Source organism: Tamandua tetradactyla, chromosome 5 (genome assembly GCF_023851605.1).
Source record: "Tamandua tetradactyla isolate mTamTet1 chromosome 5, mTamTet1.pri, whole genome shotgun sequence".
NCBI lineage: Eukaryota > Metazoa > Chordata > Mammalia > Pilosa > Myrmecophagidae > Tamandua > Tamandua tetradactyla.
This window is the reverse complement of record NC_135331.1, coordinates 167,647,567-167,673,926: the sequence shown is the minus strand read 5'-3', so window position 1 is coordinate 167,673,926 and position 26,360 is coordinate 167,647,567. Positions and strand designations below refer to the sequence as shown.

General features: G+C 38.9%; 1 protein-coding gene across 2 annotated transcripts in view; it reads right to left on the bottom strand.

Annotated features, from left to right (window-relative positions):
• LOC143685039 (uncharacterized) overlaps window positions 1-26,360 on the bottom strand; it is a 193,607-nt gene that overhangs the window by 150,370 nt on the left and 16,877 nt on the right. For both annotated transcript variants that reach the window (XM_077162579.1, XM_077162580.1), the window contains exons 7-13: window positions 26,043-26,200; window positions 22,520-22,672; window positions 21,278-21,379; window positions 19,722-19,883; window positions 3,471-3,568; window positions 2,974-3,112; window positions 2,497-2,700 (exon numbers count right to left, since the gene is read on the bottom strand). In XM_077162579.1, coding sequence (XP_077018694.1) covers window positions 2,497-2,700; window positions 2,974-3,112; window positions 3,471-3,568; window positions 19,722-19,883; window positions 21,278-21,379; window positions 22,520-22,672; window positions 26,043-26,200 — 1,016 coding nt within the window. The remainder of the gene's footprint in view (window positions 1-2,496; window positions 2,701-2,973; window positions 3,113-3,470; window positions 3,569-19,721; window positions 19,884-21,277; window positions 21,380-22,519; window positions 22,673-26,042; window positions 26,201-26,360) is intronic.

Sequence of the window (26,360 nt, the reverse complement as noted above, 5' to 3'; positions counted from 1 at the left end):
ATCAGGGCTCCATGATTGACGAGTCATACTCCAGGTCAAGCTGGCAGAAAAAGCCTGCTACCTCTCATGCTGAGGTTCTTTCTACTCTGCCATATGCCCTTAAATAGGTTCATAAAGTGGCAGAGTGTCCATAGCAGGTTGTAGGATCTTTCGTTTCTTGGTATTATTGCTTAGTGTACACTTGTTAACACTAGCCCAAGACCTTCTTCATGCCAGGGAAGGGGTCACCATCTGTTATGCATTGAACTGCATCCCCCCAAAAGATATATTCAAATCCTAATCCCTGGCCCCTGAATATGACACCATTTGGAAATAGGTCTTTAAAGGTGTGTCTAGTTAAGATGAGGCCAAACTGGACTAGAGTGGGTCTGGATCTGATAGGACTAGTGGCCTTATTAGAAGGAAAGTACACATGTCAACAGGGCAGCGATTGTTACATCACAAGCCAAGGATTGCCACCACTACCAGAAACCAGCAGAGAGGTGTGGGACGGATTATTCCCTAGAGACTTCAGAGGAAGAGTTGATTTCAGATTTCCAGCCTCCAGAACCATGAGACAATAATCTTTTTTTTTTTTTTTTAAGATTATAAGGCATTCCGTTTGTAGTACTTTGTTATAGTAGTCCTAAGGAAACAAAGATACCTTCTTAAGGACTTCTCTGATATTAGCACCTTGGGCTCGTAGACCAAGTGGTCTTGCTTCCAGCAGCCTTGGCCCAAAAGATTAGCATCTGGGCCTCCCATACACTACACAGAAAAGAATCACACAGCCAGTCAGGTCTGGTTATTCTTGTGTAAAGGTTGACAATGCCATACCAATGGAGTACAGCTAAACCACATGGTTCCATAAGACAATGACAGAAGGCTACTTCCTTAAGTTTGAATGCTGGTAGCATTTATAAGAGCACAGGAAAGGAAACGTTACATTAGTCTTGAGAAGCATCTCATACAGTCAATGGGAAGGCATAGAATTTGTCTTCCTTTCCCACCTTTATTTTCATACCCCCACCCCCACCCCATCCCCAAACAAACTGGGAGAGGGGTCTTTGGGAAGAAAGATTTTAAAAATTATGTTAGCATAATTGCACACTATAGCTGTGGTAATACACAGGATCAATATTAGCAAGAGAACATGTTTGTTTTATAGGTGTGTTTGCTTTAAAAGTTTGTTACTCCTTCTGAGAAGCAAACTAACTGGACTAGAAGCTAGGATCAAGGGAGGAGGGCAGAGGGGTAAAAGAACATCTGAGCGTACAGTAAAGTCTGTGTATGGTGAAGGGCTATGAAGTGGTAGTGGGTGCTTATTAAGTAAAGAGCCCCAAAAGAGAAGGGTCTCTTGGGTACTGCGTGAAGACTGGACTTTGGGTGACTGGATGGGAAAAATGCAAAAATATTTTCCATTTTAAAGCTGTACTGTCCTATATGATAGTGCAAATGGCTATTGAACACTTGAAATGAAGTTAATCCAAATTGAGATGTGCTATAAATATAAAATACACACAAGATTTTGAAGACAGTATAAAAAATGTAAACTATCTCATCATTGGTTTTTTCATATTGATCATAAGTTCCAATGATAACTTTTTAGATATACTGGGTTAAGTACATTATATTATTAAAACTAATTTCACATGTTTCTGGACAGACTGCTCTTGGTTCTGTGTGTGTCAATGATCAGTTAATAGCAAAATTTTATTCCCTTACAAACACGACAGGCAAAAGTCAGGGGCTACATTTAGCTTAGAATATGAATTGTCTGGTAGCTAAACAGATTTTAGTTCTCACACTCTGTCAATCTAGTCTCTTTTAAGAAGAGAAAATTTATACTAAACATCATTTTCAGGAATAAATGGACTGTTTCTATAGTTTGAGATTAAAAGATTGCAAGAATTTATTGTCTATAATATCCCAAGAAAATGTATACACTTTCAACTTTATTCACAAAGAAAGGGATTTAATATGGGTTTTGTATTATTGGCCTTTTGTTAGGCAGGGTGGACATTTTATAGACTTTCTAGAAAAATATATTCAAGAGCAGCAAAAGCACCAAGGGGCAAACAGTTTTGGAGGAATAAAAGATTTTTTTATTGTTCATTACTTTAAAATTTTTTCCTACCTTTGTTAAATTGTTTTTCTTCATTTGGGACTTGGAAAACAGGAAAGAGGCAAAAAGCTACCTCTGGCAAGGAGGTTCCAGACGCCAAGGAGGGTCTGATAAGAGCTTATCTGTATAGACATATGGTTCTCAGGCCAGTATAACACAAAGGGCTTCTCATGCGCAGTTCATGGTTAAGTCAACAAACCAGTAGCTGAAATGCCTTCCTTCCTACTGTGGTCTCCAGAGCTGTTTTACTGGTGCTCTCTGCCCTTTCCCTATTTTTCAAGTGGACATTGCATTTTAGTGCTAAGTATCCCTACTGACTCTAGTTTCTAAGAATAAGGTGGCCTGTGAGTCAGGAAAACCAAGGAAGAAATCATCGCAGCAGAACACCTCACCTTGTGGTTAGCAGGTGTGCAGTGGACATAGTGGCGAGCCCCTAGGCCTTGCAAGGTGCCCAAACCTCCTTTTGCAATATTTATCCAGGAAGTATCTTCCTCGGTGGAGACCAGGTTCCCTGCAACCAACATAAGACCTGAAGTGTTGATGGTCAGGGTTCGCTCAACTGATCTGAAGTAGTTCAGAATTCCTAAGCAGGTGCGCTGAAACAAAGAAAGAAAAGGATCAGGTCCCTGCCCTTTGCCTAGATTCATTCCACAGAGTAAAACTTGATGGGGAGAGTAGGGACGAGGTGGCTGGTTAGCCCTACGGCTAAGAAAGAAACACAGCACCCAGGCAGGTATATTTTCATATAGGAATCTGAACAAGTGGCCGACTATACAAATGTTTTCCTATTGGAATGGCAGGAAGGCCTCCTTTCTAGACAAACAGAGAGTTCAGATGCCTGAAACCAGTCTGCTAGCCCATATATGTACCTTCAATTCCCGGATCCGCAGGTGACGCAGGTACAGAAAGGACAGGTAGGCTCCTCTCATCAGGACAGGATTCCTACCCCTGGGCTCCGCCCCACCATCATCTAATCCCAGCAGTTGTAGGGTCATTGCATAGCTGTACCTTTAATAGGCAGGAGAAATATGATAAACACCCTAAAGTGGTTTGGAAAATTCCTGTACACTAAATAGAAAATCATTTTGTTAAACTTAAGGAAGTTTCATTATGACTATACACTGAAGGGAATAATTTATACACTGAAGTGTGTAAATATAAAAAGAAAAGACAGACAAGTTTCTTTTTTACTCTTGTTGAAAACTCAGTCCTAGGGTGAAACATTAATTTTGTTTCCAATCTGCCTTAACAGTCTTGCTTTCATTCTGGCTTAAAATGTTTTTGAGTTAATGTGTAAGCTACATACTAATTAGACTCTCAGTTTCCCCCATTTCCCTGAATCACTGATAAAATCATTTAATTTTACCCTGTCTCCTTTTCCTGTGTGCAAGGCCCACCAACACGTTGTCCGAGTCTTCTTTGCGCTAGGTCATTTTCATTTCTTTTCATCAGCCGGTTGTCTTCCTTCATATTTTCATTGTATCAAAAAAAGTAACATTAATACAATGATACAAACATTTACAATATTATTAACAAAATCATAGCTGAGTCGATCCAAAATTAAACCTTCTGATCCATGCAGATTTAGATGAACAAGAAGATCTTGATTCATTTACATCTGACATGAAATCTGGATTTCTAAAATAAAGTAGGGGGTCACTGTCTTTACTAAAAAAGTCTTAGTTTTACAAGCGTATTCACAGTTTTTAAATAGCAGCTTCTCCACGCCACCCCCTAACCCCTGCCACTGCTGCCTTTTGGGTAATTGACTACAAAAACTTGATATGCAGATTTTCAAGAACTTATGTTTGGAACCTTGAACCTCTCTAAAATAACCTTGTTCCATGCTCAGAGAGCTCAGTGGATTAAAACTCTCTTTCTGCTTATTAGCTATATAATTTAGACATTTATATAGCTAATAGCTAAGTCTCCAGTCTGTTTCCAGATTTAAAAAATGGATGATAATGGAAAATGACAATTAGTTTCAGTGAGAGTCCAACGATAGAATGGATAGAAAGCCTCCAGCTCAGCGCCTGGCATCTCATAGGTGCTCAGTAGATGCTAGCTTTCACTCGTGAATTGCAGGCACCAGTCAACCTTGCAGGATCTATCACAGAATTCCCATTTTAAACTTATTTCCGAAGTCATCTTTCCTGATGCTGACAGGGATGTGGCCAGGCATTCAGGGTCTTAGAAAACCTGTGAAGGTGATGTTCATCTATAGTCCTGCCCCTCTGGGAAGCCCCCTTCTTAATTGCGCCCTCTGCATGTCCCTTGGCATAGGCTCCACTCCCATAAGGCCTGCTCTTTCAGTGTGACTTTTACTCTCATTAAAACACTAAGTGGTGATTGTGTAGGATATTTATATTCTAATAGTTGGTTCTTGGAATTCCAAAAAGTCCTTATGGCAGAAACTGCTGTTTATTCCTCACTATCTCTTGTCTTCTTTTCTCGCAGGAGTTGAACATTAATCTTGCACATGGTCACCCAGAAGAAAGATTACATTTCCAAGCCTCTCTTGCAGCTAAGTGTAGCCATGTGACTATGTTCTGGCCAGCATATTGGAAATGAAAGTGCCATGTGGCAGCATCTGAGAATGTCCCTTAAAAGGCAGCTTCCTCGCCCCCATTCTCCACCTGCTGCTTAGAACATGAAGGTGAAATTGGAGCTTAATCTCAGACCATGTGATGATCTCAGGTAGGGAGGCCACATTCGGTGGAACCCTGGGATAGAAGGAACTAGGATCCCAAGGATGTCATCCAGCAGAGCCACCACACCAGCTCTATATTTCCTACCCCTGTATGTTAATATGTGGGAGAGAAATTTCTTTCTTGTTTAATCCTGTTATTTTGTGTTTTACTACGACCAACAGACAAACCTAATCTGAACTCTAACCAAGACCTAATTAGACTCTAAAGATAGATTTTGAGGCTTTACAACAGACAGTGGGAAAGGAAAATTGGACAGGGTCATAGGTAGGAGAGACAGTCATTCAAATGGGTATCATTATGTGGCTTTCTTCTCTGCCTGTGGGTAGAGAAAGCTCCATTGTGCTCTGGGTAGGTGTGCACATTGGTGTATTTCTGTGTTCACATCCCTTGACTCCATGACTGGAAAAGACCCTGGAGGCGACATGGCACACTCCTGTTTCTTAATACAGAATCACAAGACCATCATCCCAAAATGAGGAGAACTTATGCTATGAAAAAAAGTTATAGGACAGCAGATACTTCCTGAAGGGAGCTAAATTTTGACAGTTTCTATGAATTTCAGGTGACAGAGGCTCTATAGCACATTTGTCTCCTGGGTCTGCAGTGCTCTGGGGTTATAGTTCAACATTGCCTGGTGTGACCCCAGAGGGAAGGCTCCAAGCCACATCCTTTCTCTGGTGGGATGTGACTCTTTCACTAGCTTCTAAAATTACTCAGAATTGTGAAGGAAGGGACAGAAAGGTGACGTCAAGTTGTAATGAAAGACACTGTTAAGGAATGACTGAACAAACCACAAAAGCCCTGCTGGATGGGGAGAATGCCAGGCGGAACAGGCAGACTGGGGTGAGCAAAAGGAGAGAGCCCAGCGTCCTCCAGGAAAGGAGAACAAACCACAGCTCACAAATGTAAACTGCTTAGGAAATATTAAAAGTCTATGAGTGTATTCTTCTAAGAGAAGTTGAGCTAGTGTAGGCAAGCAGCAGGGCTAACCAGAATCTAGAAGGTCAACATCATCTGCATTCATTCTTTCTTCCTGGGCAGGTTAAATCCTTTGACATTTGCTCAGCCTGTGGTTGTGTCTCTGCCAGCATGGCTGAGTAAATGTATTTTGACATTTCTGTCACATTTCCAGGGATTGCAAATCTCATTTTTTTCCTTCTAAGTTGGCGGGGCCAGTGGGGTGGGAGATGGGGATGGGGAGAATGGAGGAAAGGTGAATCTGTCTATTTCATGTTTCTCACCCCCTGAATGTCTCGACATCTTATGTGTATGTGTGCACAGAAAAAAAGACTGGAAGAATATATGCCAAATGTTAACAATACTATTATTATATTTAGGTGGTCAAATTATGGGTGATTTTTATTCTCTTCCTTGTACTTGCCTCTATTTTCCAAACTTCGACTGAAAAATTTTGTGAGGAAAACCACAAAAAAATGGTTTGTTTCCTCGACCTTCTTCCGTATCAGAGCTCTGTTATCCAATGCCACTTTTATGAAAGTACGTGGTGTACTCATTTATATTGCATTATCTCTGGGAATAGAGGGGACAGTAGCATAGGGAAATGATGGCTTTTCTTCTTCCCTCCTTGGCGTGGCCAGTCAGAACCATTTTTTTTCCTTTTTTATTGTGAAATATAACATAAATACTAAAAAGCAATACATTTCAAAGTAAATTTAACAAGTAGTTATTAGAACAGATTTCAAGGTTTAGTATGGGTACAAAATATCAGGATTTTCTTTCTAGCTGCTCCAAGACACTGGACACTAAAAAGAAATATCAATATAATGATTCAGTAGTTATACTCGTTAAATCCTAATTTCTCTGTTATAACTCCTCCTTCTCCTTTGATTCATCTCCCAATCTTCAGGGGTATTTAGATTACTCCCATTCTATCTTTTTTCATTTTGAAAAGGGGTGATGTCAATATGGGGTAGGAGGATGGAACTGGTTGATGTTCTCCGGGAGACTGGCACCTCTGGGTTTCAAGACTTATCTAAGAACTATTTTAATAAATAGGCACGTCTCTAAGGAATATCTCTAAGACATAGAACAAAACGACTTGATATAACAGAAAGACAGGTTTGGACGGATTCAGGATTAATTGGTTGTGTCAGTTTGCCAGGGCTACTATAACAAAGTACTATAAATGGGGTGGCTTACACAACAGAAATATATGCCTGATGGTTCTGGAGGCTAGAAGTCTGGAATCAAGGTATCAGTAGGGCCATGCTTCCTCTTAAAGGGGAGAATCTGTTCCATATCTCTTCCCTGGTTTCCAGTGAGGGACTGGCATTCCATGGCATTCCTTGGCTTGTGGAAGCATAATTTACATGGCCATCTTTTTGTCTTTCTTTCTCTCTTATACCCTGTGTCCATATTTCCTCTGCTTATATGAATACCAGTCATCTTGGATTAAGGGCACACCCTGATCCAGTTTGCTTTATCTTAACTAATAACACCTTCAAAATGGAGTCACAAGCCAAGATGGAGGCTTAGCAAAGTGTGGGATTTAGTTCGTCCTTCAGAGCAGCTAGTAAATAGCCAGAAACAGTACAGAACAACTGCTGGGGCTACATCAGTGACCGGACACACAGTGTACCCCAGTCTGGACCAGCTGGACAGGTTGTAAGCCCGCCAACAACCATGAGTTCCCCATGCCATGGCGGCTGGCACCCTTCCTCCACAGGCTGCTTCCCAGAGGAGAAAGGAAAGGAACTTTACTAGCAGCAGGGGTTGAGCACAACTAAGCCCCAATTGTGGAATTAATTCACAAATTCTGACTACTAAAAATAGGCTGCCAGCTCAGCTGAACCTTGAGTCAAAGCGGAGGTTGCTGAATTTTGCCCTAGCGCAGAGGGGGCAGGGCTGACAAAAAAAGAAACAGAGGTTTTTTTGGATTGGATAGCACATAATACTTGAAAGGGCCTGGGCCCTGAAGGAAAGGAGAGGGCACATAGGATCTGAAGGTACATAAAGCAACATACCAACTTAAGCTCTTGATCGACAAACCTGAGGAATGGGGGTCCTGCTCTGAAAAGGATTTTTCTCTTTCTTTTTTGTGGCTGTGTTTCTACAGCTTGACTGCCTTTGGATACAGCTTCAAGGCTTCTCAGGCTCCAACTGCTCAAGGCATAGGCAGAATTAAGCTTGTTTGAGAGCTTGTCTGGAACCTGTGTCTTCCCCAGGAGAGGGGCCCAGCTCAGGTGGACTCCCTCCCTTGGAATTCAGACCCCAGGGTCTGGAAAAAATGAAATAATTAAAACCAGCCTACAACCTCTCCTCTGTCTCCACCACACCCCCAGCAGGGACAGTCTGCTGAAGTTAAAGTTACCGCATCACCTTATGCCATTGGGACCTGCAGGCAGAAAAGCACCACATACTGGGCAGGATAGGAAAAGCAGTCCAGAGGCTTCATCAGAAAGTCTTTCAATCTGCTGGGTCTCACCCTCAGGGAAAACTGATGCAGTTGACTCTTTCCTCCTAAGAAGAGGCCAGTTTGGTCTGGGAAACTCTGGCTGGGGTCTATAATACCTAACTAGACCCTCCTAAGGGGTAAAGGGGAAGGCACCATACAGGTAGGGCAAGAAAAAAGAGAACAAGAACTAAAAAATTCTGATCTGTTAAACAAAACCTAAGCTAGTGGTCCAGAATAAGTTAAACTGAATATAAAAGAACAGATAGACAACAAAGTCATCCAGCAAGAAAACCTTAGGTAAAAAAAGTGAAAACAATCTCCAGAATAAACTAATTAAAGTGATTAAATGCCTAGACACCAGCAAAAAATAATGAATCACACTAGGAAAATTGAAGATATGGCACAGTTAAAGGAACAAACCAACAATTCAAATGAGATACAGGAGTTGAAACAATTAATTCAGAATGTTCGAGCAGACATGGAAAACCTCATCAAAAATCAAATAAATGAACGGAGGGAGAATATAAAGAAGGCAAGGAATGAACAAAAAGAAGAACTCGAAAGTCTGAAAAAACAAATCACAGAACTTATGGGAATGAAAGGCACAGTAGAAGAGATGAAAAAACAGTGGAAACCTACAATGTCAGGTTTCAAGAGACAGAAGATAGGATTAGTGAACTGGGGGATGGAATATCTGAAATCCAACAAGGAAAAGAAAATAAAGGGAAAAGAATGCAAAAATATGAGTAGGGAATCAGGGAATTGAATGACAACATGAAGTGCAAGAATATACGTGTTGTGGGTATCCCAGAAGGAGAAGAGAAGGGAAAAGGAGGAGAAAAACTAATGAAGGAAATTATTACTGAAAATTTCCCAACTCTTACGAAAGACTTAAAATTACAGATCCAAGAAGTGCAGCATACCCCCAACAGAATCGATCCAAATAGACATACTCTAAGACACTTACTAATCAGAATGTCAGATGTCAAAGTGAAAGAGAGAATCTTGAAAGCAGCAAGAGAAAAGCAATCCATCACATACAAGGGAAGCCCAATAAGACTATGTGTAGATTTCTCAACAGAAACCATGGAGACGAGAAGACAGTGAGATGATATATTTAAATTACTAAAAGAGAAAAACTGTCAACCAAGAATTCTATATCCAGCAAAATTGTCCTTCAAAAATGAGGGGGAAATTAAAACATTTTCAGACCAAAAAAAATCACTGAGAGAATTTGTGACCAAGAGACCAGCTCTGCAAGAAATACTAAAGGGAGCACTAGAGACAGACACAAAAAGACAGGAGAGAAACATCTGGAGAAGAGTGTAGAAATGAAGACTATCAGTAAAGGTAAAAAGAAGAAAAATTAGATATGACATATAAAATCCAAAAGGCAAAATGGTAGAAGAAAGTACTGCCTTTACAGTAATAACACTAAATGTTAATGGATTAAACTCCCCAATCAAAAGGCATGAACTGGCAGAATGGATTTAAAAACAGGACCCATCTATATGCTGTCTATAGGAAACACATCTTAGACCCAAGGATAAACAAAGGTTGAAAGTGAAAGGTTTGGAAAAGACATTTCATGCAAATAACAATCAGAAAAGAGCAGGAGTAGCTATACTAATATCCCAAAAATTAGACTTCAAATGTAAAAGTTAGAGGAGACAAAGAAGAACACTATGTATTAATAAAAGGAACAATTCAACAAGAAGACATAACAATCATAAATATTTATGGACTGAGCCAGAATGCTCCAAAATACATGAGGCAAACACTGAAAAGAGAAATAGATACATCTACCATAACAGTTGGAGACTTCAACTCCCCACTCTCATCAATGGACAGAACATCTAGACAGAGGATCAATAATGAAACAGAGAATTTGAATAATACAATAATCATAAATATTTATGTACTGAGCCAGAATGCTCCAAAATACATGAGGCAAACACTAAAAAGAGAAATAGACACATCTACCATATAGTTGAAGACTTCAATTCCCCACTCTCATCAATGGACAGAACATCTAGACAGGATCAATAAAGAAACAGAGAATTTGAATAATACAATAAATGAGCTAGGCTTGACAGACATTTATAGAATATTACACCCCACAGCAGCAGGATACACCTTTTTCTCAAGTGCTTATGGGTCATTCTCCAGGATAGACCATATGCTGCATCACAAAGCAAGTCTCAATAAATTTAAAAAGATTGAAATTATACAAAACACTTTCTCAGATCCTAAAGGAATTAAGTTGGAAATCAATAATAGGCAGAGAGCCAGAAAATTCACAAATACATGGAGGCTCAACAACACACTCTTAAACAACCAGTGGGTCAAGGAAGAAGTTACAAGAGAAATCAGTAAATATCTCAAGGCAAATAAAAATGAAAGCACAACATATCAAAATTTATGGGATGCAGCAAAAGCAGTGCTAAGAGGGAAATTTATTGCCCTAACTGTCTATGTCAAAAAAGAAGAAAGAGCAAAAATCAAGGAATTAATGTTCACTTGGAAGAACTAGAGAAAGAACAGCAAACTAACCTCAAAGCAAGCAAAAGGAAAGAAATAATGAAGATTATAGCAGAAATAAATGAAATTGAGAACATGAAAACAATTGAGAAATCAACAAAACCAGAAGTTGGTCCTATGAGAAAATCAATATGATTGATGGATCCTTAGTGAGGTTGAAAAAAAGAAGAAGAAGAGAGGATGCAAATAAATAAAATCAGAAATGGAAGAGGAGACATAACCACTGACCTCACAGAAATAAAGGAAGCAATGAGAGGATACTATGAACAACTTTATTCGAATAAACTTGACAATGTAGATGAAATGGACAACTTCCTAGAAATGCATGAACAACCAACATTGACTCGAGAAGAAATAGACGACCTCAACAAACCAATTGCAAGTAAAGAAATTGATTCAGTCATTAAGAAGCTCCCCAGAAAGAAATGTCTGGGACCAGATGGCTTCACATGTGAACTCTACCAAACATTTCAGAATTAGTACCAATCTTGCTCAAACTCTTCAAAAAAAAATTGAAGAGGAGGGAAAGCTACCTAACTCATTCTATGAAGCCAGCATCACCCTTATACTAAAGCCAGACAAAGATGTTACGAAAAAAGAAAACTACAGAACAATCTCTCTAATGAATATAGATGCAAAAATCCTCAACAAAATTCTAGCAAATCGAATCCAGCAGCACATTAAAAGAATTATACACCATAACCAAGGAGGATTCATCCCAGGTATGCAAGGGTGGTTCAACATAAGAAAATCAATTAATGTAATACACTATATCAACAAATCAAAGCAGAAAAACCACATGATCATCTCAATTGATGCAGAAAAGGCATTTGACAAAATCCAACATCCTTTCCTGTTGAAAACACTTCCATGGATAGGAATAGAAGAGAACTTCCTCAAAATGATAAAGGGGATATATGAAAAACACACAGCTAACATCATCCTCAATGGGGAAAAACTGAAAACCTTCCCCCTAAGATCAGGAACAAGACAAAGATGTCCACTATCACCACTGTCATTCAGCATTGTGTTGGCAGTTGTAGCCAGAGCAATTACACAAGAAAAAGAAATACGAGGCATCAAAATTGGAAAGGAAGAAGTAAAACTCTCACTGTTTGCAGATGATATGATACTATATGTCGAAAACCCTGAAAAATCCACAGCAAAACTACTACAGCTAATACATGAGTACAGCAAAGTGGCAAGTTACAAGATCAACACTCAAAAATCTGTATTGTTTCTATACACTAGTAATGAACAGTTCGAGGGGGAAATTAAGAAAAAAATTCCATTTACAATTGTAACCAGAAAATAAAATATTTAGGAATAAATTTAACTAAAGAGACAAAAGAACTATACAAAGAAAACTACAAGAAATTGCTAGACGAAATCATAGAAGGCCTAAATAAATGGAAGTGCATACTGTGTTCATGGATTGGAAGACTAAATACAGTTGAAATGTGAATTCTACCTAAATTGATTTACAGATCCAATGCAATACCAATTAAAATCCCAAAAACTTACTTTTCAGAAATAGAAAAACCAATAACCAAATTTATCTGGAAGGGCAGTGTGCCCCAAATAGCTAAAAGTATCCTGAGAAAGAAAAATGAAGCCAGAGGTCTCACGTTACCTGACTTTAAAGCATATTATGAAGCTACAGTAGTCATAATAGCATGGTGCTGGCATAAAGATAGATAGATTGCCCAATGCAATTGAATAGAGTGTTCAGATATAGACCCTCTCATCTATGGACAATTGATCTTTGATAAGGCAGTCTAACCAACTCACCTGGGACAGAACAGTCTCTTCAATAAATGGTGCCTAGAGAACTGGATATCCATATGCAAAAGAATGAAAGAGGATCCATATCTCACACCCTATGCAAAAATTAACTCAAAATGGATCAAAGACCTAAACATTAGACCTAAGACCATAAAACTGTTAGAAGAAAATGTAGGAAAATATTTTATAATAGGAGGTGGTTTCCTAGACCTTACACCAAAAGCATGAGCATTGAAGAAACAAATAAATAAATGGGCACTCCTCAAAATTAAACACTTTTGTGCCTCAAAGAACTAAGTGCAGAATTGCCATATGACCCGGCAATACCATTGTTAGGTGTCATGGTCAGGTTCATGTGTCAACTTGGCCAAGTGGTGGTACCTGTTTGTCTGGATGGGCAAGTGCTGGCCTGTCTTTTGCAATGAACATTTCATAGAATTAAATCATGATCATGTCAGCTGCATCCAGCAGCTAGATGTGTCTTCTGCAATGAGTGATGCTTAATCTAATCACTGGAAACCTTAAGGAGGATTCAAAAGAGAAAGGCCTCCTTCCTACTTTGGCTGGCAAGCCTCTCCTGTAGAGTTCGTCCAGACCCTCCATCAGAATCGTCGGCTTCACAGCCTGCCCTGCAGATTTTGGACTCTGTGTTCTGGCAGTCACGTGAGACACTTTTATAAATTTTGTATTTGCGAGTGTTCCCTGTTGATTCTGTTTCTCTAGAGAACCCTAACTAATACATTAGGTATCTGCTCAGAGAACATGAGGGCAAGGACACAAATGGACATTTGCACACCAATGTTTATAGCAGCATTATTTACAATTGCGAAGAGATGGAAGCAGCCAAAATGTCCATCAACAGATGAGTGGGTAAACAAGTTGTGGTAGATACATACGATGGAATATTATGCAGCTGTAAGACAGAATAAAGTTATGAAATATGTAACAACATGGATGAACCTTAAGGACATTATACTGAGTGAGGTTAGCCAGAAACAAAAGGACAAATACTGTATGGTCTCACGATATGAATTGACATTAGTGAATGAACTTGGAGAGTTTCAGTTGGTAACAGGACCATCAGGAGATAGAAATAGGGTAAGATATTGGGTAACTGGAGTTGAAGGGATACAGATTGTGCAACAGGACTGATTGTAAAAACTCAGAAATGGATAGCACAATACTACCTAACTGCAATACAATTATGTTAGAACACTGAATGAAGCTGAATGTGAGAATGATAGAGAGAGGAGGACTGGGGGCACAAATAAAATCAGAATGAAAGATAAATGATAAAGACTGAGATGGTATAATCTAGGAAAGCCTAGAGTGTATAATGATTGTGACTAAATGTACAAATTTAAAAATGCTTTTGCATGAGGGAGAACAAAGGAATGTCAATACTGCAGGGTGTTGAAAATAGATGGTAATTAATATTTTAAAATTTTAACTTATGTGTGAGACTAAAGCAAAATGTTTATTTGATACAAAATTTATATTTTGACTAGTGCAGTTCCTAATATAACTTATGTGGACAGCTTAACTGAACACCACAAGTACATAGAACCTTGACTAGGGCATAGGATTTTGTAGGTTTGTCCAGAGTGATGCCCTGATAAATCCCAGAGTAATTTGAACTGTGAATAAAAAAGTATTTGCAAAGTCCCCTTGGGGGAACAGCGAGAAAGGGAGAAAATCTACCTTCCCCAAAGTGAAGAATTCTTGATATTCTCACAAGCAGTGGGGACAACCAAAGCAATAGGCTGAGCCTCCAATCCTGGGGTTTGTTCATATGAAACTTAACCCCTCAAAGGATAGGTTAAGCCTATTTAAAATTAGGCTTAAGAGTCACCCCTCAGAGAACCTCTTTTTGTTGCTCAGATGTGACCTCTCTCTCCCAGCCAACACAACAAGCAAACTCACCGCCCTCCCCCTCTCTATGCGGGACATGTCTCCTAGAGGTGTGGACCTTCTTGGCAACATGGATTAGAAATTGTAGAACGAGCTGGGACTCAGCATCAAGGGATTGAGAAAAGCTTCTCCACCAAAAGGGGGAAGAGCGAAATGAGGCAAAATAAAATGTCAATGGCTGAGAGATTCCAAACAGAGTCGAGAGGTTATCCTGGAGGTTATTCTTATGCATTAAATAGATATCACCTTTTTAGTTAAGGTGTAATAGAGAGGCTGGAGGGAAGTGCCTGAAAATGTAGAGCTGTGTTCCAGTAGCCATGTTTCTTGAAGATGATTGCATAATGCTATGGCTACTTATTTCTTGATTATGATTGAATAATGATATAGCTTTCACAATGTGACTGTGTGATTGTGAAAACCTTGTGTCTGATGCTCCTTTTATCTACCTTGTCAACAGACGAGTAGAACATATGGAATAAAAATAAATAATAGGGGGAACAAACGTTAGAATAAATTTAGTAGGTTGAAATGCTAGTGATCAATGAAAGGGAGCGGTAAGGGGTATGGTATGTATGAATTTTCTTCTGTTTTCTTTTTATTTCTTTTCCTAAATTGATGTGAATGTTCTAAGGAATGATCATGATGATGAATCTACAACTATGTGATGATATTGTGAATTACTGATTATAATGTAGAGTGGAATGATCATATGTTAAGAATATCTGTGTTTGTTGTTATATTTTTAAAAAATTAAAAAATTAATTAAAAAAGCACATTTCCAAATGGAGTCACATTTATAGAATCAGGGGTTAGGGCATGAACATATTGTTTTGGGGGGCACAATTCAATTCACTGGTCCTTTTCTTTCTCTGATCAGGGCCTATAGCTCAATTATTTTAAAAAAATTGTTCAAAGGAATAATAAAAAACGCAGACTCTCTTTGACTTTCTAGTTATACAGCATCATCAAATACTATTTACAAGAAAATTTAAGATTTTTTCTTAATCCCCCAAATCCAGATTTTTAAGTGAATCTGGAATTAGAATTGCATTTAAAGAAAAGAGTGGCCAGATTTCAATGCTAATGATAAATAAAAGGCCAATTCAAACTGTGCTAGAAATGTTACTGTTATTATCAAGGTTTAGACAAATTATTCAATATTAAAATGGATGTGGGAAAATGGGTACTTTCATAAGTTGCTGGTATGAGAGAACTTGGTATAATCACTTTGGCAGGTTCTATTATAATTTTTCAATGTGCCTATTCTGTAACCCGGAAAGTTGTCTTCTAAATACCTACCCTGGAAAAAGACATATGTGCACAAGGAGGCATGTACAAGAAAGTTCAGTGAACATAGCTTTTGATAGGGAAAAACGTGGAAATAATCATTAACAGGCAAATGGCTGTGTGATCTCTAGCATATAATAAAATATAATACAGCTGTTAAAAAGACCAGTAGAGAGAGATCTCCACATATATTGTTGGGTGAAAAAGCAAGTTTCAGGAAGATAACCACACAGTATGATATAACTCTTATACAGAAATTTTTTTTGTTTTGTTTTATTTTTTATATATATATAGAAAATTAAAACAAAATTATACTATATATTTTGTAGGGGGACATATATGCACTGAAAAGTCTAGAAGCAATAGCAGTGTTTACCTCTAGGAGGTGGAATGGGAAACAGTATGTGGGGGACAGTCAAAGGGGACTTTAATTTTTAGTAATATTTCAATTTTTATAAGGAAATGACATTTATTTATTAATTCTGCAGTTCAAAATCAATATTTAGAAAACCTCCTAAAGAGAAAAATGTTAATTTTACAGTGGAGAAACCTGACAAACTCTATCTTAACTAAGAGATGGAGATAAATATCATCAGTGTTGTCATGTTGCTATTATGTCCTCCTGATATGATGTAATGAGATGGCCATGTCACCTCCATGAGGGTCTTCCCTAAACCCATGTATCCATGAGAAAAGCATCAGATAAACCCAGATTATGGGACTAGTTTCAGGTTACTTGTCATCACTTCCAAAGGTTGTCAAGGGGATGAAAAACAAGGAAAGACTGAACGAACTAGAGGAGAGTGGTGTGATATGATGACTAAATGCCATGTGGTAGATTAGATGGGATCCTGGGACAGAAAGAGGACATTCATGAAAAAACTGGTGAAATTCAAATAAAGTCTACTTTAGTTAACAGTAATGTACCAGTGTTGGTTCCTTAGGCATGACAGATGTACTGTAATAATGTAAGATGTTAATAACAGGAGAAACTGGTATAAGGGAATAATCTTTGTAACTTTTATATAAACCTAAAACTATTTCAAAATAAATTATTTGTTTAATCACTATAGAAAGGTTACTGGTGAATAGCATTCACTGAGAATTGATCAGAAACTGTTCCAAACTTGTGCTAAAATTATTGTTTACATTCTGTCAGAGTTGTCAAATGGACAGTCCTGTGAGGTTTCTTTCCTTCATGCAGAGGTTATTTTTCATGAGATATGGGTTGCTACTTGCCAACTTCAGAATCAGGGTGCTGACCAGCATGCAGATGGGAAAATTCATACTTGACTATTACAAGTTGGCAAAATTGTAGCAGAGCTGTAAGAGTCATGCCCACATTCCTGTAACTCCTCCCAGCTGCCAAATTTTTACTGACTCCTAATCCCATCCAAATGAATGTAGTATTCAGCGTTCAGAATGCACTATCCCATCATTAGTGTCTTGGGACAGGATAAAGTGACTCTTGACTTGAGGTCACAAAGAAACACCAAGAGATTGTGAAGGAAAATGGAAAATGATTGGTTTGTGCCTCAGTGTTTCCTTTCTTAAGACCCAGTGCTATTTTCTGTTCCCTGCTTAGAAAGCTCTTCTCGAAGCTGCTTTAATGTCTGGCTCCTTGGATCCCCAGGTCAAAGAGAGATCTGGGCTCGCCACTCTGAATGTGCCCATCTTCACCTCATTGTTCTCTGTCCCCTGTGGTTTGCTTCGTGGTACCCACAAGTTAGAGATAAAGGTTTATGTCTTGTTCTCTTGTGTGTTGCTCCCTAGGGCAAGGAAGCGGGTCCATTTTCATTTGCTGAACTGAGTACAATTGCTGGCCACCAGGAATTGAACCCGGGTCCTCTGGCATGGCAAGCAAGCATTCTTGCCTGCTGAGCCACCATGGCCCACCCCAAAAAGCCATGTTTTAATCCTAATCCCATTTTGTAAAGGCAGCCATTTCTTCTAATCCCTATTCAGTATTGTATGTTTGAATCTGTAATTAGATCATCTCCCTGGAGATGTGATTTAATCAAGAGTGGTTGTTAAGCTGGACTAGATGGAGGCATGTCTCCACCCATCTGGGTGGGTATTGATTAGTTTCTGAAGTCCTATAAAAGAGGAAAAATTTTGGAGAATGAGGGAGATTCAGAGAGAGCAGAGAATGCTGCAGCACCACGAAGCAGAGAGTCCATGAGCCAGCAACCTTTGGAGATGAAGAAGGAAAATGCCTCTTGGGGAGCTTCATGAAACCCGAAGTCAGGAGAGAAAGTTCACCATGTGTCCTTTCAGCTGAGAGAAAAGCCCTAACTATGTTCGCCATGTGCCTCCTCACTTGAGAGAGAAACCTTGAACTTCATTGGCCTTCTTGAACCAAGGTATCTTTCTCTGGATGCCTTTGATTGGACATTACCATAGACTTGCTTTAATTGGGGCATTGTCTTGGCCTTAGAACTGTAAACTAGCAATTCATTAAATTCCCCTTTTAAAAAGCCATTCTGTTCCTGGTATATTGCATTCCGGCTGCTAGTAAACTAGAACAGACCCCTTCTGGTTTCACTTTCCTCCATACCCAGTATAGGATGGCAGACTATGGCAGAGTTTCTCTCTCCAGCATTCTACTGAATTTCTCTACAACTTTGACATTATGTATAATTTTCAGTCATTCTACAATTACCTTTAGGGGTGAAAGTTATCAAATTATTATGTGAAATGGGTTCACTACAAATTCATGCATTCTTACTTTAACTAGGGCCCCATGGCTATGTTGTATCCTTAGATTCTTCCCTCTTCAATGGTCCTCTTGCCTTCCCCCCCAGTAAGGATTCTCTTCACACACGACTCTCATGTCCCACCTCAGGAATGCAGAAACACCCTTCTACTCTCTGCTCTCAGACAGAACCATTCAGATGCTCCTTCATCTCACCTTTTAGCACCTGAAAATTCCATGTATCTCATTCACCTCAAAGGAAATGTTGTCATTCTCCCTTTCAAGAAACTAGTCCTTCACCTGGTGTCTTCATCCTATTTCTCCTCTTCCCTCAGGGTTCTTTGTTTCTTGAATCTCCCTATTTATATCTTCCATCTCTTCTTCTCCACTGCTCCTTCCTCTCAGAAAATAAACACATTTGGGTCTTCCCATTTTATATAAGCAAATTAACAAAACCCTTCTTTTAGAGTGTCAAACAAATAACAGTGCTTTGAAAATGCTATGGTTCAGTTGTAAAAACAAACGCCCACCAACTTCATGTAGAAATGTGCTTTCTCTGCTAAATTTCATGCCTGTCCTATGCAATAGCTATTTAAGTGATTTCTCTGCCTCCAGTTGCTCTCTTTCAATCCAACTAACACCCTTCTGTCATGCTATTCTTCTCCCCAAATATACCTCTGTAAATATTGCTTTCCCTGCAGGATAAAACAAATTCTTTATGCTGGAATGTATGGGCATCCCCAATCTGCACCATCCCTCAAACTTCTCTTCATTGTATTTCCACATGAATCTTCCAATCAACCAAACTGGACTTGAGCATTCCACATACCATCTCTCTTCTGCCTTGTTGTCCATGTTCTCCCTCCTACTTTGCTCTTTGATTCCCTAAGTCCTATGCTTCCTTCAAGCCAGCTCAATTTTATCCTCTACAGGAGGTCTTCTCCATCAAAACCAACCCTGTGGGAATCTCTTTCACTCTAAACACTCACAACATTTAATAACTGACTAACTCATTTGAGGCTAGCACTAGGAGTGCATTGGTGTTTATCTTTTTAATTATAGGGTCTGGTATGAACTCCTCTTCTATTACACCTCCTTATATCCCTCCTTTCAATTAGCGCTTAGTCTTTTTTATAATGAAAATAAATCTGAGTAGGTAATGAAGTTGACTAGTGGGACCGGTCCCTGAAAAACTACCAAAGTAAATTTCCAGAGCTACACACAAGTGGCAAGTAAACAAAAAAATATATCAGTTATTTCTTCCTGTTGTACCTGGAAGAGGTTGATGTTGCTATAAATATTCTCCCAGATCTGGCCATAGTTGCATTGAGGGAAATCCTGGGAAGCCATGAAAGATGAATGATGTGGAGCCAAGATGATTGTCTTTGCAGCATGATCCTGGAGCACTTGCATTACTTGCTCTGGGTTGGAAATCTCCAATAGAGCAAAAAGAAGAATCAATGGTTAGGAGACTCATTATCCCCTCTTCTCAGCAAGAATTCAGCCATATTCACGTCAATAAGGGAGAAGCCCAGGTGGGATTTCAATTAAAAGCTAAAATATTAAACTCAAGCATATGATTGCCTAAATTCATTGAACACTACTACATGTGCTCAAATATGCATAGCAACTCATTTACAATCCTATGACACAGAATCTCCATTAAATTTACAACTACATATGAATCTACAAACAATTCAAAAAATAAAGTTTGAATTAAAAAAACAGATCAGCTATTAATACATGTAACAACATGCATGAACCTCACAAACATTATTCTCAGTGAAAGAAAGCTTACACAAAATAGTATATACCGTAGAATTTCACTTATTTAAATGTCTATAATAGGAAACGAATCCATGGTATTAAAAAGTCAGAAAAGTGTTTGATGCTGTGGAATTTTGGGTAGCAACTGGCTAGAATGGAGGTGAGAAGAAAGAATTGTTGCAGAGATGATGATTTCAACATTTTACATGGGGGTTATACATTTGTCAAAACTCATCGAGTGGTGCATTTAAATTTGTTTGTTCAACAAAAAGGGGTATGCTTAATTTTGCAAAATTAAAACAAGATTAAAATAATCATAAGCAAATCTTTAAAAAAATCCCATGCAACCTCCTAAACACAGTAGCAGGAAGCACACCCACAAGTATTGCTGCACCAGTGAAAAGATAATTACCCATCAGCTTTGGATATAAATTCTGTCTGCTGCTAGGAAGCTGCCAGGAGATGGAGGAGAAGGTGGCAGAGCAGTGTGAGGAGGGCACAGCTTTGTGAGGACACACCCTGGCTGGTATCCCTGCAGGAATCCTGGCTTTTTCACTCTGAGCAGGGTGAATCAACCCAATAATAATAATAATAACACCTCTCCCAGGATTGCTATGAGAATCCTGGCGTGTTATAAGTGCTGAATAAATGTCTCATTTTCTGGACATAAAGAATCCAACCTTGGTCCCAGTGCTACAGTGATACACATATTATTACATTTTACTCACTTAAATATTACAGTTGACCTAAAAAAATCATTTAGTCCAATGCTTTTGCTTCACAGACGAAGAAACTAAGGCTCGAGATATTTACATAACTAGATTGATAGCACACTGAGGCGTGGTGCTAAAGTAGGACTAAAATCGAGCTCTTCTGATAATTTTTTACTCTACTGAAAGCCAACAAGATTTTAAAAGTTTGGTAGTTAGATTAGGAAGTCCCATATAAAACCTTTATAATGAGTCCGCATCAACCTTTTTTAAAATGGAAAGAAAATTCAGTTTTCTAAGAATGATTTCAGAAAGAATCTTATGAACACAGGACCATAGATACTTTCTCACCGTCAAGAACTTTGCTTGCAGATGCATTAATATATCTATTCTTCTCTGTTCTTTTAGTTTGGTTAAAAGCTTCTTTTGCCAAGGATCACATTTTGGCTTAATCTAGTAGACAAAATTACAACATAACAGAATGGCTGTCAGTAAAAGTTGCAAGGAAAGGGATTCAAGGACCTTTTGAAATGGGATCTGGCATAAGCACTGGAACATTTTGCTAAGTGGGGGGAGGTCTTGGAAAGGGTGTCCACGGACTTATGGATCCATGGAGGGAGGCGGCAGCAGCAGTTTGAGATGCAGTAGCTCCCATCTGGGGTTACACAGCACTATCCTTGAGCAAAGGACCTAACCAAGTGTTGGGTATGGCACTTGGTTTATGGGGCAAGAGAAGTTCTCACTACGCCTCCTTGTGATTCCACATTTGAAACATCTTTACACAAACTGTATTTCAAAAGTTAGTCCTATGGGTGTAAATACCATCAATATGCTAATGACTCTCAAATTTACATCACAGTCCTAAGCTCCAGCTGGTTTTATACAACTCTTCCCTGATACTTGCGCTTGGATGTCAAGTATAACAATCTAACATAGAAAGTCCGGTTTCCCATACGCTGGGCACCCAGGCACTCAGACCCCAGACCTAGGAGTGATCTTTGTTTCCTCTCCTTTCCCTTAGTCCATGTTTTTCATATAAGACTTTTTTTTTTCATAATATTTACCACTATCTGAAATCGTCTTGTTTATCTGCCTACTTGTGTATTGTTTGTGAGATGTATATCTCCAATACCAACAGCCATGCCTGACATACAGTCTATACTCAATAAATAGTTTTTTACTAAAATTTGGATTTACACAAATCGCTTACATGTTTGGGTATTGTTCTTTCTTCTTGTCAAATAACTGAGACCACTAACAAGACAGGTGTTTTGACCCAGTAGAGAGGGATACAGAGGATTGGGAACTACCAGAGAAGGCAGATCGGCATGGTTTACTTCAACATAGACCTGAGGTAGGCACATCCAGCAGATGCCGGGAACAAGGTAGGCTCTCTGAGTTGCCTCTCCTGAGGACAGGAAGGCATGTCCCCTTAGTCCTAGAGGACAGTTTGCTGAGAACACTGAGGAGAGGGAACAATAGTGGTCAGGCAGCACCAGGTCAGAAAGCACCAGGTTGCTTGACCTATTTGGAGAAACCTTTCTGACACTGACAACATCGTTGACAGGTGACTGTCATCAAAGGTCTCTTTACCTTTATAAAGGAAATCCAGTTGGCTTTCTTTTTCAGGGCCATACCAGGTCCTGCCAAACCCAAATTCTCAGTTTTCGCTATCCCAATATCATAGTCTGGAAAGGTTTGCATCCTCTGTTGCTCCTTGAAGATGCTTTGAAATTTCTGAGAAACCTAAACAGGATTAAGAAGGAAAAACACAGGACTTGGGAAAAGATCTCACATTGTACGCAATTTCCAAAACAGTCACCGATTGCCTCTGAGTCAAACTAATTCACAAAATACGACTCTGTGATGGTGTAGGACCTTAAATGTATATACCTGTTTGGCATGTGTACACGGTCAGTTCATTAGCATAATTCTGAGTGTGTTGCATGTCCTAAATATCTGCTCCAAAGTCTGGAAATATATAATATATGAATATATATATGTGTGTATTGAGCCTCTCCCTAAACATAACTGAGAAGCAAATGCCCATCTTTGGAAAATACATTCACTTTTTCTGACAATGTGGCAAACTAGAAAATCTAAGGGTTCAACAAATCCTGAACACAGACACCTGTCCTGGACTATGCTAGGAAGAGATGGCTGCACTCTTACCTAAAAGGGGTGTTTCCCAAACTATAGGCCTGATGCTGGCACCTGTTAAAACCCTTTAAGATCCAAAGAAGTTATACAAATGGCCAAAAAGCAAGTGGAAAGTTGCTCAACATCATTAGTCTTTAGGGTAATGCAAAATAATCAAAACCCCAATGAGATACCACTCCACATCCAGTAGGATGGCTACGACAACAACAACGACAAAGAAAATAACCAGGGTCGGTGAAGGTGTGGAGTAATTGAAACCCTTGTGCAGTGCTGGGGGGGATGTAAAAGGATTGAGCTGCTGTGAAAAACAGTTTGACATTCCCTCAAACTAACATATGACCCAACAATTCCACTCCCAGATATATACCCAAAGGAATTTAAAACAGGCACTGAAGGTTCAGAACAAATGGTGCTATGTGTTCATAGCAGTACTGTTTATAATAGCCAAAAGGTGGAAACAACCCAAATGTCCACCAGTGGTTGAAAGGGTAAATAAATTGTGCTATAGCCATACAGTGGAATATTATTTAGTCATAAAAAGGAATAAATTACTGATACATGTGACAACAGAATGACCTTTGAAAATATTATGCTAAGTTAAAGAAGCCAGATACAATTACATTTATGTAAAATATATAGGATAGGTAAATCCATAGATTTAGAAAGCAACCACTCGGTTGCCAGGAACTGGGGAGAAAGGGGAATGAGGAATAACTGCTTAATGGATACAGGTTTTATTTTGGGATGATGAAAAGGTTTTAGAACTAGATATGTGGTTATGAGTATGCTAAATGCCACTGAAGTGTTTACTTTTAAATGGTTAATTCTGATAACATAACAACTTCTTTCAGGTATCTAACCCTAATCCCTTTGCATCTCACTTCCAGACAGAGGCAACAAGTGCTTCCTACGATGCAATTTATTACTGTGAAAATGCTGCATACATCCTCTTTCCTTCTCCCGAGTGCACCCTGGCCTACTAAGCCAGTCACTGCACCTTTCGTCATTGCACTGACTACACTTTTACAAGATCGTGATCTTCTTGAGGGCACAGACTATGAACTTCAAGAACTTACAGTGCTGACACACACCATGGACTCCACAAAAGTTTTGAATTAGTGAGTGAGTTTATGCGAGTCACAGAGTCGGGATTCCTTGACAGGTCTTCCAGTACATGCTGGGACCTCCAGGGCTGTGCTGTCCAATACTGTAGGCCCCAGCCACACGTAGCGACTTAACATTTACATGTGAATTGATTAAAATTAAAATTAAGTTTAAAACTTAGTTCCTCACTTATACTAGACACATTTCAAGTGCTCAATAGCTGCATGTAACTAGTTGTAACTATATGGGATGACTCAGATACAGAACACTTCCATCATGGTGGCAGTACAGCTGAACCACTGCTCTAGTGTTGGGTTTTTCTTTAAGGCCCAGATAGTGAATAGTTTAGGCTTTGGTGTGACTACTCACATCTGCCAGGCAAAGGCAGTCACAGATAAGACTCAATTGAATGGGCCGGTAATTAAAACACTTTAATAAAATAAAACAAAACAGGGCGGGCCACGGTGGCTCAGCAGGCAAGAATGCTTGCCTGCCAGGCCAGAGGACCTGGGTTTGATTCCCGGTGCCTGCCCATGTGAAAAAATAAAAATAAAATAAAATAAAACAAAACAGGTGACTGGCTTTAGGCTATAGTTTACTGACCTTGCTCTAGAACCATAGCATACTAGGATAAACAATACTTTTCCTATACAAAACAAAACTGTTTTAATGTGATTACCTTGAGAACACAATTAGCATTTCATAGAATACTACTGTTACAAGAAAACCAAAAGTGGAAATTATCACTATACAAAGGAGACAAGCTAATCACTGCAGTGTGGGAACAAGGCTGCTTTATTGGAATGCTTGGCCAGCTTCATGTTCTTTAGTTTATTATTGATGTTATTTTACTGTGCTGTAATTTATTTTTATTTATTCTGGATCTTTTCCATACCATTTTCTTTCAATTCTGTGTCTCATCTATTATTTATAATACTTGGTGAAAATGAGGATGATACTCTCATAGAAGCACTCTGCTGAAGACCATACCCCAGGTGATGTGAGAAGAAAGGCCTTTATTTTTAAGAAAGCCAAACACCATCACCTTTAAGAAACCAGAGAACATGTGGGAGTATTGGTTCCAGTGAGCTTGAAGAGTCTGTGTTCAACACTGATAGAAATAACCATGGTAAAATAATGCTATAATAAATACAAATGCAAGTGAAACTTCAAGGTCAAGGAGACAGTGGTCCTTCTTACATGAAGTTCACTAAAAAAACTCAAATTTGATTTTTGCCTAAATCGGTTTATTTTACCTTGCTAATTGTGTATATTCAGAGCTAAAAAAAATCTTTAGTATTGAAACTGTTGCTGAAAAAAAAGCTTTGTTATTATAAATCTGAAATTTTTTATCTATAATCCTCTTTCCATTTGAGACAATTTTTTTTAAGTATCATGGCTTTTGATAATATGAGTTTTTTTTTAAAGGAAACACAGCACTGTTAAGTAGTGCAAACTATACAATATACACTCTCTTGAATGTAAAGCATTTTGCCAATTAAGAGAGCTTTTGCAACACATTCTGAGAATCTGAGGACTTTAGACACTTGACGACTCTGCTGTGCAAATTTGCCAAATCTTGACTACAATTGCTTCGTCTAATATGGACTATAACTTACTTTTTCTTTAAATTCTCTAAGAAAATAAGACCTACCACCCTTCTGGATTCAAAATTCCAGGACCCAGTTCCTTATACAGAAATGAAGTCCCTCCTAATTTCTTATCTAAATCCCACCTACTATTATTATGCTTTATCACTCTAGAAGCAGTTACTGGCAGCATAAATATCTAACACTGTGGCAAATACTAGTGTTTTCTTTCATGAACATCTATATTTGTATTAAGAAAGTACCAAGGAAAAGAGTTCCATCTCCTTAGCAGAGTCCCTTAGTTCCTCCATGTCGTATGGGATATTGAAATGGGAGAGCAGGAACTTCAGCTGCGGTTTTAGTACCTCTGTTTCTGTTGTGTGTTGGGGCAGGATGGAAGCAGCTTCTGTTCTCATTGGCCCTGAAAAAATCCAAAAACAGGTAACCTCAGACCAATGAAATCCAGTCAGGAAGGGAAAACAGTGAGATCCTTTGAAATAATGCATGCAGGACTTTCTCTGCTGATTGGAAGGTCGTTCTTCTTGCCCAAACTTATCTGCCTCAATTTATAGTTTGCATCA